The 14,477-nt window shown below is 38.5% G+C and overlaps 1 protein-coding gene across 1 annotated transcript in view; it reads right to left on the bottom strand.

Moving 5' to 3' along the window:
* Positions 1 to 14,477, bottom strand: part of IL18R1 (interleukin 18 receptor 1) — a 38,510-nt gene that overhangs the window by 7,609 nt on the left and 16,424 nt on the right. Inside the window, exons 5-7 of the mRNA XM_004686016.2 lie at positions 11,451 to 11,682; positions 7,809 to 7,974; positions 4,609 to 4,759 (exon numbers count right to left, since the gene is read on the bottom strand). Coding sequence (XP_004686073.1) covers positions 4,609 to 4,759; positions 7,809 to 7,974; positions 11,451 to 11,682 — 549 coding nt within the window. The remainder of the gene's footprint in view (positions 1 to 4,608; positions 4,760 to 7,808; positions 7,975 to 11,450; positions 11,683 to 14,477) is intronic.

The following is a 14,477-nucleotide window of genomic DNA, read 5'->3' as shown; positions in this document are numbered from 1 at the left end:
ACACTGCTGAGGGGAGCAGCGGGCGGGTCAGGAGAGGTCTGCCACGCCATGTGGATCTCCTCCGGGGCAGGCAGGGATCGAACTCATGCGGAAGTGACTTAAACTTCTTAGTGCAGTGCTTTAACCCGCTGCGCCACCAGGGAGGGCCTCAGTGAGTATTTTAATAGTAGGATTTTGCTAAGGGTTTGGGTAGCATAAAAGTCTGCAAAGACTTAATAAATTCTCCTGATTTCCTAGGAGAAGTCCAACATAGGAAAAGGCCCACAAAAGATAGTTGAACTCTTCCCTGAGATATCAGAGGTGAAAATAAAGCTGAATCTAGCAACTAGTGAACCAGTAAATGATAAACAGACATTTTTAAAGTCCAGGAAGAAAACTCCAATTTAAAGTTCTATATTGATAAAAACATGTTCTTCACAACTTGAGACAAATAAAAATATTTTTCAGGTAACTAATAGCTAGAAGATTTACTGCCAAAATTGTACACACAATTGCCAAAGAAGACTTTTTGGATTCAAGAAAAATGATTTAAATGAAAGCAAGGAGATACATGAACAGCACAAAACAGAACAAATATTTGGGTAAGTATAAATCGGTTATGCTAATCTCTTGTGATATTTATAATAAATGCAGGATAGAAATATGTAAATAACTCAGAAATGGAAGAGAATGAATGAAACTGCTATAAGGTTAATGTTTGTGACATTGATACTGTAACTGTATAATGCATACATTTGTCTCATGAAGTCAAGCATACTTATTGCCATCATATGTATCTTTGACATATGACAGCATGTTATTGACATATACTGTCATCTCTAGGGGAATACAAACTATACCGTTATATCCTAACTAAGGACACAAAAAGGCACAACTAAAAGGAAAAAACAGAGGATTAAATAAAGAAAAAACACATTATTAATGCAAAAGGAAAGGAGTGATAGAAGGAAAAGAATACCACATGACACACTTGGAAAACAGGCAGAAATCAATTCCATGGGAATTTGTGAAATGTTGATGGACTAAACACTAAACAGATTGGATTGCTAAAACAGTCCAAATATATGCAGTTTATATGAGCCACATTTTATGTAGAAGGACAAAGAAATGTTAAAGGTAAAAATATGTGGGGGAAAAAAATAAAACACACCCAGCCCAAGCACAAGAAACCTGGTATGTCTATCTAACATTGGAGAAAGTGGGCCCGGAGGAGAGAAGTAATATAAAGAGACAAATTTCATGGGAAAAGTGTCAGTTCAGCAGGCATTGTTCTGTATGTGCCCACAAAGTAATCACAACATATGTAAACAAATACCAACAATACTAAGCAAGTTACATTACAGTTGAAGATACTAACATAGAGCTCTCAGCAACAAGTAGAGAAGGCACATAAAAGATTATGAAGGCTATAGATGGATTATTTAAGCAATGTCATTAACCAAATTAGTCTAATTGACATTTATAGAATGATAAAACCAAAATTTATAGTAGACTTGCTTCAAATGCACTCAGAACATTCATCCATATTCTGTTCCTTAAGCAAGTTACAATTCAAAAGAATGAAGTGGCAGAGTATAGAATTTTGGATCATAATGGAACTGAACTGAGATTAATAACAGAAAAAAACCTACAAAATCATCCAAATATTTGGAAATCAGGAAACATAACTATTCCATAGGTGAAAGAAAAAAATCACAAAGACAATGTTTAAATGTTTAAACCGAATAGGAATGAAGATATAACATACCTATGTTAAATTTCCCTGTAATCACTGTATTAGCTGTTTTCAGTAAGTACTGATGTAGGTTTTACTGAGAACAGTTAATACAGTGATTACAGGGAAATTTAGAGCTTAAAATGCACATGTTTCATGAAATGAATACCCTAACACTGAATTCTTGAAAAAATTAATTTCTTTAACTCTCCATGTTAACAAATTAGGGGAAATTAATTAGAGATGCAAATTAAATCCAAAGTGAAAAAAAAAAAAACAAAGAGAAAAATGAATGAAAACAGAAAACAGGCAAAATACAAATATAATGACAAAGTATTAGAGTCACACTGTGGAGTAGTCATATAAACAACTGTCATGCAAGCTATGGTCAAAAGATGTGTGTGGGCTTTCATCATTTTAGCTTTCATCAGGCACTTGAATCACAAATTTGTCACTTTCCAATGACTCAACTTTATACAGATTACTTTACGTAACTGAGCAGTAGTAACTGAATCTCAAAGTGAAAATAATATCCCTCCATGTTGCTTAGAGGATTTCATTCCATAATATATTCCCATCACCCCCCACAATATCTGTTTTAACATATGTGGAATCCCCTTTTCCTTTCTTATTTTCTTTTTTTGAAAGAAATGGCTTCACAGGACATACGGTTTCAATGTATGGTCAATTCAGTCATTGATTCAAAGTGATTCAATTAAACAAATATTTGAACCACATAGTGAGCTTGACTCATTTCTCTAGAGTGTTTTGAGTTTTAATATTGAGGATGACCATGAAAGTTACTAGAAAAAAAAAAATCTCTAAACCCTAGGCTAAACCCTAGTCTACAGATCACAGACAGTTCCATTATCTCTTGACTAGACTACTTATTCTTAAAAATGTCAACAATAGGGCCCTCCCTGGTGGCGCAGCGGGTTAAAGCACTGCACTGAGAAGCTAAAGCCACTTCCGCATGAGTTTGATTCCTGCCTATCCGCATGAGTTCGATTCCTGCCTGCCCCGGAGGTGATCACATGGCGTGGCAGACCTCTCCTGACCCGCCCGCTGCTTCCCTCAGCAGTGTACTTTGTAGATCTACCTGTTCTGCTCCCCACTCTGTCTCTGGTGAAGCCTCTCACTGCCCCTGAGCCTCTGGCCTGTACCCCAGTTCTGTATGTACAAATAAATACATCTTTAAAAAAAAAAAATATATATATATATATATATATACCTAATTCCACTTCAACATACTCAGTATTTGGTCCATGAAGAGCCGGACTTAAAATACTAGAACCTAAATGTCAGAAAAGAAAATAAAAATGTGTTAATATTGCACCAAGTTTCCCTAAGACAAAAACTTATTATAATAGGCTTATCCCCTGTAATGAAGAATCTAATGTCATCACTTTACATTCACTTTAGCTGTATTTCCATGAAATAATCATTGCAACTGATATTGTTTGTTGTTTCACTGCCATCAATGGAAAGTTGACATATTTATGATGAAGGAAGCAAAGGCTAGAGAGAGAGATTTGAAGATGCTATTTTGAAAATGAATTTGAAATGAAGTGGCTTCTAGAAGCTGGACAACACAAGAAAACCTATTTTCCTCTAGAACTTCCAGAAAGATTGTAAACCTGCCAAAAGCTTGATTTTAGCCTAATGAATTTATTTTGGACTTCTGACCCTCAAAGCCGTAAGATAAAATGATATTGTTTGGAGGCGTGGACCTTGTGACTATTTCTGCATTAGCAGTACCTGGGGCGTAGCTAATGTGTGTGGATGGTGTTGTGAAGAAAAACATTGTGGACACCAAGAAGCTCTTGTAACTATTAACCCAACATGTTCTTAAATGAACCATCACAGGAGTTTTATCGTTTCCAAGATGATGGAAAAGAAAATCTAGTGGAAGTCACTGTCTTCAAATACTGAAAGGACATGTCAATTTGGGGAATTAAATTTGATTTGTGAAGTTGCTGAAGTCAAACAAAAAACACTTGGTAGAAGGATAAGAAGGCTTATTTGGACTTAGTATGAAATGTTCTTCAAAAGTCAAATAATAAAGTTTGGACGAAGATGCTGTGTGACTTGGTAATTCCCTCGGTAGCTCCCAAAAAGGGAGTGAGTAATGAGATTGTGGCCATGCATATGAAGAATGTCTTTACTGAGTGAGATTTAAATTAAATTACTCTAAGGTCTCTGTTACTCTAAAATTCCAGTTTTCAATTTTGCTGGTATGTATCGTCCAGGTTTATCATGAACTCGGCTAACAGAAAGGCAAACCTCCTGTGCTCCTTACATCCCGTGATCACGTGTCCTTCCCCAGCAAACCTCCTGCCTGTCCATATCCATTTTGCTCAGCTTCCAAGATCATCTCTTTTTCATCCTCCAGACTCCTTCCATGACTTTGACTTCTCCCAGGTAACTCCACTTCCATGTACTATAATTCCTCTGTCTGGTATGGTCACTCCTGACTTTAATCAAATTCCTTATGAATAGTAAACTTTATTTCATATTTTCCTGCTTCCCTTATCTTCCAATATCCAGTACAGTTTACTGGATACAAACATCCTCAATAAATATTTGTTGAGTGAAAACATATGTAACAATGAAAGATTTCACAATTTACTCATATAGCAAATAAAAGAGCTAACTGATGGGAAGTTAGCCTCTACGAAGTTTCACTTACTGCCTCCCAGAAGGCTTTTTGGACAGGTAAATGATACCAATATGATTTGCATCTTATATCTGAAATATAGCTGTGGCTACAACTCTAACAGTTGCTGCTGGTTTCCTCTATCACTTTGGAAAAAAGAAAATATTCACTAAATATTTTTTCACTAACTATCATTTCACTAAAATATATTTGTTCCAGAATAAAAAATTTCTCTTACCATTATCTATTATGATATTATAGGTTTTGGTGAAATTAAAAAGTTTTCCATTGTGATCAACAAAATGAATGCAGGTGTAATATCCCTGATCTTCAAAGACTGCATTCTTCATTATATGTGGGTGTTCAATGTCTTCTATCTTTCCACAGTTCTGTTTGGGGAAAAACAAAAAAGTGAATGTATTCTAAGTAAAAGCAAAATATATTCCAGTGATTCAAGAAACAGTACCTTCGTTTAGAGGAAAGGAAAACCAGAAAAAAACTAGCAATTTCTGAGTCAGTGTTCTAGTGATCTGGCGATTCGGCTCTCTTTCTCCTGGAACAAGGCAATACAGCCCCTTTACTCAATCACCATATCATTATCAATGCACACGGGAAGCAGAATCAATACACACGGGAAGCATCATTTTCTTTGAATCTTTTTCGTACATATACTCAGAGAGGAGAGAAAAAGAAAAGGCAGGGAGAGACAGAGAGAGAGCAATACAGAACTCCAGGCCTTGCCTGGGTCAAAACTTTTTGCACTACTCTATTTTCATAGCACAGCTAGTCTCTTTTCATTACTCCGAAGATTGCCCCTCCTAGGGGTGGGTAGTGGATATAGAGGCAAAATTATTCAGAACTGAGCAGACTCTTGGCCTGTTGGCCATCCTCCATTCAAAAGCAATGTACTGATTAGAAACGCATCAAGCATATTCAAACCATATTCAAATATTCAAATGATAGATTCAAACATGTCTCTCCTCCATAAATGTCCATACATGTCACAGGAATTAGCAATAGCGAAGGGTTTCAGAACACAGGGGATGGTTCGTGGGTATATGGTGGTGGGAAATGAATTATAGAGACTACAGCAATGAAGAAAAAAATTTAAGTAATTAGCAAAAAAAAATTAAAATAATGCTAAATGTGTTAAGCACTAAGATTAGGAAATGAGATTATATTCTTTAGCTTTTCACAGTGACTGATGTGTTATAAGATTTGGATAAATTATGCATTGTTATTAAGTCCGATCTCATAAGAGAAATCAATAATAAATAAAGCATGTAAAAAAGTCACCTCTTTCAATCCTTCAATCAAGCCATTAGTCACACATAGAAAAGTTCTGAAGCCCACTAAGAGCCCAGTGGGGAAATGGGAGTTGAATTGCTAACCCAGACATGTTCCTGCTACTACCAAGCAAGAACTTCTGCCTACAGACTTCACCCAAAGCTGCAAAAGCTGGTGACAACTGGGAAGTGGGACTGACCCAAAGGTGATTCAAATGGGCTTATGTAGCATCCACTTCTGCACCTCACATCAGGAAATTGCTTTCGCCTAAGTCATATTTTTAGAATCCCAAACTATGTTTTCGAAGTCATATTAATTATCAGTAGCCATCCATTTTTATTTACAAGTGTTAACTGATTTCACTTCCTTGCTTCTTCTCTCCTCTCCCTTCAAACAGGGCATGTTCTAGAAGCTTCTGAACACTGCAGTCGGGCTACACCAATCTCAATTCATATATTTCTAAATCTAAATCACTGCATGTTAGGATTTCTTAAAACCCAGTGCACTCAACTTCAATAACTTCCAAAACATTGTATCTTTGACAGGAAATGGGATCAAGTCAAAGGGGAACTGACTCAGATGTTTGGAAAATATTTAGTATATATAAGCACTCTCCTTCAAAAGTCAGAAGTAAACAGTGTTCAAACAAAGATACAAACAAAAGTTTCTAGGAAATCATCAGTTGCTTCATCTTTCCCAAAATCTTTCCAGACTACCTTTCCACAGGTTTTCAAAACTTCCATGAACAGAGTTATATCTTTCTGGTTTTTCTATAGAAATAGAATAATTTGTTGCATGTATTTGCATATATCTGTATGCATACTATATACATATGTATATAAATACATGTGATTGTCTCTCACTATATATATTATAGCTCAACTGTACGGTGTGTTTTAAAATAGCCCTTAAAATTCAATATACATACACACACACACACACATGCATGCATACATACATACATCATACACACCCCTTAAGATTTATCTTATACAATAAATGCATAAATCTTACGCATTCACCATTTTAGTCTTACACACAATAGTAAAAAGTGGGAAAGTAACAAATGCCCAATTACAGACAATTAGTTAGCTGTTAAATATCTATACAGTGGAATCTCATGTATGGAAGAATAATGAACAATGTGGAGGCAAAATCACAACATAACTTTTGGTAGATAAAAGAAACACATAACAATAAAATGTGCCACTTTTATGATGTTTACACATAAAAATAATCTGTGGTTGGTGGAATTATAGGCGATTTCTGTTATATTCATTATTCATTTCCTCATCTAACTTTCAAAATGAACTCATATATTCAGAACAAAATATATATAAAGAGATTTGAATTTTTTTAATCCATGCAGCAAAGGATGTTAAAATCCTTAAGCTAACATTCTTAAAAATTAATTACTGAGCCCTCCCTCATGGTGCAATGCATTAAAGCACAGTACTAAGAAGCTAAAGCCACTTCATCACAAGTTCAGTCCCCCACCTCAGAGGTGACCCACATGGCACGGCAGACCTCTCCTGACCCGCCCGCTGCTCCCTTCAGCAGTGTACTTCGACGATCAACCTGTTCTGCTCCCCACTCTGCCAGTGGTACAGGCCAGAGGTGCAGGAGTGGTGAGAGGCTTCACCAGAGACAGAGTGGGGAGCAGAACAGGTTGATTGTCGAAGTACACTGCTGAAGGGAGCAGCGGGCGGGTCAGGAGAGGTCTGCCGTGCCATGTGGATCTCCTCCGGGGCAGGCGGGGATCGAACTCTTGCGGACGTGGTTTAAGCTTCTTTGTGCTATGCTTTAACCCGCTGCACCACCAGGGAGGGCCTAAATAAATAAATCTTTAAAAAATTAATTATTAAAGGAGGAAGAAAATGAAGGAGGGCCAAGGGAGATGAAACTGTTACCATTTATCATTTGTTCAACAGTTAACACGGAGCAGGAATTGTGCTTCATGCATTAATACACAGGAGCTCAGACCACAGCTCTGAAAGGCCACTGCATGAAGATGACCAGCTGAGCTGTGTGGGGCACTGTGGCCTGTATGTTATTGGATCAAAGCTCCCCCTAGCATCGGACCCTCATTCTGGAATTTTGGCTTTTTTTTTTTTAACTGAATCTTAAATTAAAATATTTCAGAAATGTTACCTTATATAGCACTGTTTGGTTGGTCAGACTTTTATAATATGTGTGTGTACAGTTTACTTCCAAAAGCTTATCAACTTCCACAGTTTTACTTTGTACAAGACTTTCGTGAAAACAGCTGTGTTTATTCCTTCCAATGACCTTTAATGTCCATGTATGATTAGAATATCTGGGAAAAGAGTTTTAAAGATATTTTATAATTAGATAATTAGCACATATAACATACATATACATATATATAATATTTATTTTTATCTATTTATGCATACAAGAACTGGGGTATAGGCCAGAGATGTGGGAAGTGAGAGGATTCACCAGAGACAGAGTAGGAAGCAGAACAGGTGGATCTACTGAAAAACCCTGCTGAGAGGAGCAGCAGGCGAGGCAGGAGAGGTCTGCTGTGTCATGTGGGTCAGCTCCCTGACTGGAGATCAAGCTCAGGCTGCAGTGGCCTCTGGTAACGTAATAGTGCTAAGACTTTAACCCCTGTGCCACCAGGGAATCCTCACACAAATATATTTTATAATTAGTATAGAGACATGGCAAATAGAACCAATTCAGTGAAATTTGTTTCCTTATATCGGTATAAAAAGATTCATTTAATGATGCCTAAACCCTGCTCTTCTTTTTGGTTCAGTGCAGTGAAAAATTTAACAATTTTCATGAGTTAAGAATAAGAGGTGAAAAAAGAAGACCTGAGCTGAGCAGTCCTAAACACACACACACTCACAACTGAAAACCGTAGAGATACTAGAACAGAAAGTTTAATCTTCAGTGATATTTGAGATGGATTATTCAGAGATTCATAACCTAAAACAGGAAAGCATAGTGCTTGTTATATGAGATCTATAAAGTCAGGGCTTGTTTTCCAAATATTTTATCTATACATTTTAGACTTTCTATTTCTCAGGGCAGTCATTCCAGTCCATGTCATTAGGTCTAAATATGGTAATGCTTAGGTACAATGAAGGTTGATTATTCCCTTATAATGGAGGAGAAAGGAACACTGCATCAAAGTTTCATGGTCTGCTTCAGGTCACACACCTGGAAGCCAAAGGGGTCAGTATGCAAAAGCACACCTGTAGCCCTTAGTCAGGTGTGCTTGTCACAATACTGTGTTTTCACGACAATGTGAATCTGACCCTACCCTTTGGAAACAAAGTGACACAGGTCTGGCCAGGCATGGGTGACATGGGTAGGAAGAGTTTGAGGGGTGGGACAAGCTTTTCCCAAAATTAAAGGCATTGGATCAACAGTTATTGGACATGTTAGAGCCACCTGGTTCTTGTAAAGGATTCAAAATCCCATCGGTGCTTCCTCTTCTGAGATGTTTCCCTGATTTTAGCCTCACTATGCTGAACAGACAAATGCTTCTATAGGTCTTCTTTACAAGGAAGAGGGCACACCCACATTCCCATTGTATTAGGTCAAATTGTTCTCCATCCCTCAAACTTCAGTGCCTCACATTTAGCAAATACTGACTGGCTACACATCCATGCCCAAGGTCCTGGACCAGAAAACATGCCATGAAAGAGCTCAGAACCAGGGCTGTGACCATCAATCTGCACGCCCAACAGAGCAAGTCCATCCTGGTTTGAAAAGCCACTTTTGGCCATACTCAGGAGTTTCAGCAGCTCTCAGCCCCTCTTTTGAGAGCCCTTACCAAGCTAAACTGCTTGTCACATGAGGCATTGATTATAGGAATTCTTTGTGCTTTTCTATTTTTATTCAATTTTATCATCAAATCACTCTCTGCATTCCCTTTCTCTGAGTGCATTTCCTCCTTAAAATTGTTCTGCCAGAGTGATTTTCATTACAGGCTTAGTGGATACAGTAGCTCTCTGGACCATCAAAGGATCATTGTTCTAATGGGAGGATTGTAGGAGTAGAGTCTGGTTATCGATGACCCCACATAAAATTTTAAAAAAGACCTAAATCAATGTGTAATTGCATGCTCACATGTGCACACGTGTGTGTTCACATGTGCCTTCTGTGACAGTGGCGATTAATGTTGGAAATTTGCTTGTTGTGCTGTATTTGTACAGCTCCTTTTCTTCAGTCCACCCAAGTATGCAAAGCAACCTACTTTCATGCCAGTTCCCATTTATTTTCAAAACCATGGTCAAGGCTGCGCCTCTCACTATCACTTTAATCCCACATCATCCTTCATCCTCGAATAACCTCCATCACTACAGCTACTGTGAGCCACCTCGCTGTTCTGCTTCTCTTAGCCTCTCCTTGTACCTCTGACATCCTACATCTACCTGATGATTCCAATTTTTCTTCATCACCCAGGCTATCAGAGAGCTCTGTCTCTGTCTCCCAGTGACATTTGCAGATGAAAAACACTTCAATTTACTCACTCCTGCCCAGAAAATTTACTTCATGTACAACACCTTTACTCAGTAGAATTGAATAGCTTTTTTTCCTCTCTATTCCATTTATGCAGATTCATTCTTCCTTAGCTTGGTGTGAAAAGACCAAATTGTAAGCCATTTCTGGAACCATCACTCTTAAAAGATGATATAAAATTTTTTCAAAAAAAACTTCTCCAGGTTCTTTCTTACTTCTAGAATTTTCTATGTATAAAAACAGCCAAAATGACCTCCATTTATGCAAAACTACAAGAATAGTGAAACCAATGTTTCACTGTGATTTCACACTCAGCTCTCAAAAGCACAGGGCCCAGAGGAGCCCATGGAAGAAAGATGCTCCTCTGACAGCATAGCATCGCCACACACCCGCCCTTCCAGCCTGGACTGTTTTCTACAGGGCCTGCAGATCGACTTTCAAATCTAGATTAGATAGATAGATAGATACATAAATACATAGATACCATACACACAGATGTATATATTCAGTATGACTTATATTCATACACCTAAGTATGTGCATAACATTACAAATGTATGAGATAAACACTACATCATCAATGTTCTAAGAGTCAATACCACAAAAGAGTCCTTGTTCCAGTTATTCCAAATAACCTAACAAATATACAGAGAACCAAGTCCAGCGATATCCCTGACACATTCAGTTGGTTGGTGTCATTTCATAGGCATTATGATCCTTAGTTATGAGTACCCAGTCAGAATCAAGAGTTACAACCTAGTCCTACCTGTGGTCCCTCTCGCCTGTTCCCAGCTGTAGGCTGTTTGGCTGCCAGGCACATAGGTCCTCCACTAGCACTGCCACCTAGCTTTCAACAAACCCCTGAAAACTGGATTAGGAAAATTATCTACACCAATTCCAGTCCCTTCTCCAGCCTGAGACTACAACTCAGGAGACTGTTCCCCATATGTTAGTAACATTACCACACCTCTGCCATGTATCTCATTTCACCAGCGATTGTAGACAACAGAACTGTGGAATTTTAAGTGAATTTCACTCAATCGTCACTTATCTTTGGTGAGGACTTCCTGTAGGAAATCATATTATGGACATTTATTTTTATGAAAATCACTGATAAACACAGGGGCAGTGTTTAACTTTGTTCTTAAATAATGAAATAATCATTCCATATTGTTGGAAGAGTAGAGGACGGAAAAGGTAAGGATTATGTAACCTCTCAAATTACTGATGATTTGTTGAACAAAGTCCAAGAGTGCTATGAAACAAACCACCACAAAGCAAGGGTATACTCACCCTGTTTGGACAGTATATGTTCCACTGTCATCCAACTCAACTGGCCAAAATTCCAAAGCACAACCACGTAGAACAATTCTGGGTGAACTGCTTGAATTTAGTTCAATGGGTTCATGGGGATCATGTTTGTACCATTTTATGGTGTTTGTTTCATATGGGTGCTCAGGACAACATGTCAGATGGAAAGCTTCCCCTTCGGCTGCGGTGACATTAGTACGTGAAATACAACTTTCTTCAAAAGATCAGCAAAGTAAAAGAAAAAAAAAAAAAGACAAAGGTAACTTCCTTTTTTACTTTTCAAAGGTTTAGGAAAATAAGTACTGTCGTAAGAAAGTTTTGAGAAATTTGTGTCTCAATCCTGTAGATTTCCTACTTTGGCACCCATGTTCCCAAACTGAGAGACAGAAAATCCATCTTTGCAACACCTAAGACCCTTTCAGAACATACATGAGGCAGTATTTCAAATAGCTTCTCCCAAACAGGAAAGTACCGGAACTTAACCTACTGTGCCTACAGGACAGATAAATACTCTACTTAACAGAGTATGTTACACAATGCCATTTCTTCATAAGGAAACCACAGAAGTTATAGTACGACTCAACCCAAAATATTCCTAACTGAGAAGTCTTCATGGAAAGGCATCTACCTAGACCATCAGTAGGCTCATTTATCTTGCTCCCAAGCAGTCTACCTGGTCTATCTAACCTAGTCACTCCCCGGGCTGTGCCTATGCTTTTTGTGTCTGTTTGCACTTGCGAGTCAGTCTCTCTCTCTCCCCGCACCTAAATTCTCCCCTTTTTCTCCCAGCCTCTTCTCTTCCCCTCTGTGACTTCTTAGATTTCAAATAACACCAAGCATATTTTCATCTCAGACAAAGGTAATTTACTTCATCCTGTTCTTACTACATAAATTACTTACTATATAAGTTAGACGAGGGCTAACTCGTCTTTTTTAGTATCCCATATGAGTTTTTATTAGACATCATTCTCCTGCCTCGCCCACTGCACCCCTTAGCAGTGTATTTCAGTATATCTGCTTGTTCTGTTCCCCATTCTGTCTGGTGAATCCCCCATTCTGTCTGGTGAATCCTCTCACCACCCCTGTATCTCTGGCCTATACCCCAGTTCTCTATGCATAAATAAATCAATCTTAAAAAAAGAAAAAGCAAATTTAACTTTCCCCCTGAACTACCAATGAAACATGTTCATGAGTAATTATAATTACATACCCCAGGAACTGTGAAATGTGAGTGCCAGAAGCACCAAGAGCAGGGTCCTGCTGTGCATCGCCTGTGTCAGTGGTATCTGTGGAAACAACAATACCTCATCAGGGAAAACACTTTTTAAAAAGTAGTGTACCTGTCTATCCTTCAAAGGAGTTTCTAAAAAAATATTCTTGTACCCAGACTTTAAAAAAATGTTGACCCAGGAAATTGTCATATCCTTGACTAGAGTCACCAAGTCTTCTCAGAACTATCAGCCATGTACTTTTAAAGGTAATAACATTTTAAGCCAATAAATTTTTACATCCAGAAAAAATCCCTAGTTCTCTAATTTTTTCTAATACAAGAGAGCCTGGAATATCATAGGACTGATAGACTAAGTCTTGTCTCCAAGGTCAAACTTGTGGACAATGTCTAGAAGATCTCACATGATATGAATAGACAGTCTATGATATATGAAGATGTGTGTGTGAGAGAGACATCTGCCCATGACTGTGTGTGTGCGTGTGTGTGTGTGTGTGTGTGTGAGTGAGAAAGAGACTGAGAGAGATCCAGCTGCTTTCATCAATCACCACACCAAAATTCTCATCTATTTTTTTAAGGATTTATTTATTTATGCATACAGAACTGGGGTACAGGCCAGAGGTGCAGGGACGGGGAGACAGAGTGGGGAGCAGAACAGGTAGATCAATGAAGTACACTGCTGAGGGGAGCAACAGGCAAGACAAGTGAGGTCTGCCACGCCATGTGGGTCACTGCCCTGGCCAGGGATGGAACTCACACTGAAACAACTGCCGCTGGTTTGCAGTGCTGTGTCCTAACCCAGTGAGCCATCAGGGAGGACTCAATAACTGTTTTCTTCTTCAGAATGTAAGTTTCTAAGTCAGGAACAATGTCTGTTTTGTTCATTGCCTCCTGGCTGAGAGACAGCAGGATGCCTCGTCACAGGCAGCGCCTGTAGTAGCTCCCCATGAGGAAGTGTGGATATATGTCTGCATTCACACACCCTTATGTGTCTATTTAAAAGAAAGGGACAAATAACGTGGGGTTTCCATACACTTCAGACCCCTAAAAGAACTGAAATTCACATCTTACTCCAACCCTTTCTTAGCCAACTGATACCGTGTAGATAGCAAAAGGGGGCCGAATAGTGTCCTGTCTCACAGTTGGCTCTCCTCGCTTGTCACACGCTGGGCTCCATCGGGTGCAGGGAGCAAAGCGTCTTCCCAGAACTTGGTTTCTGGGTTTTCCTGTTCGAAACTTGTAATACTGTGCAATCTTGGTCAATTTATTTGAAAGTCCCAGAACCGGCTTGCTTATTACCAGGATGGAAACAAAAAAAGATCCTTAGAACTTGTCAGTCATTAAAAAGAGTTAATATGTATGAAGCCTTCCGGGGTCCAAGGTGGCTTCTCAGGCTCAAATAGTTCTCTCACCAACTCTCACACTGTTTTAAAAAAAGGACTGGTACCATCCAAATCCTGGGTGAAGTTTAAAAGCTAAGCAACCAATCCATTTATTTCAGTCCTATGAGTAACATCACCAGACATTTGATAGTCGGTAAACACAAAAGGAATACACACAAATGGAAAGTCCCAACTTTTCATGCCCAAATGAGAATATGTCTATGGTTTGAAATCAATCCTCCCACTTCTCCCCGCCACATACAAACATTTTATTATTAACTCAACCTATTCTCTTACCTCAGGCAGAAAGAAAAGTGTTATTTCCTCTGGTTAAATTTGACACAGGGCACTGCTGGAGCTTCTTTTTTTTTTTAATTTTCAAGATCTAAGAGATAAGAT

Source organism: Condylura cristata, unplaced genomic scaffold, assembly GCF_000260355.1.
Source record: "Condylura cristata isolate star-nosed mole 26May11 unplaced genomic scaffold, ConCri1.0 scaffold00020, whole genome shotgun sequence".
Classification (NCBI taxonomy): domain Eukaryota; kingdom Metazoa; phylum Chordata; class Mammalia; order Eulipotyphla; family Talpidae; genus Condylura; species Condylura cristata.
Note: the sequence above shows the minus strand (reverse complement) of the source record. Positions and strands in the feature narration are given on the sequence as shown.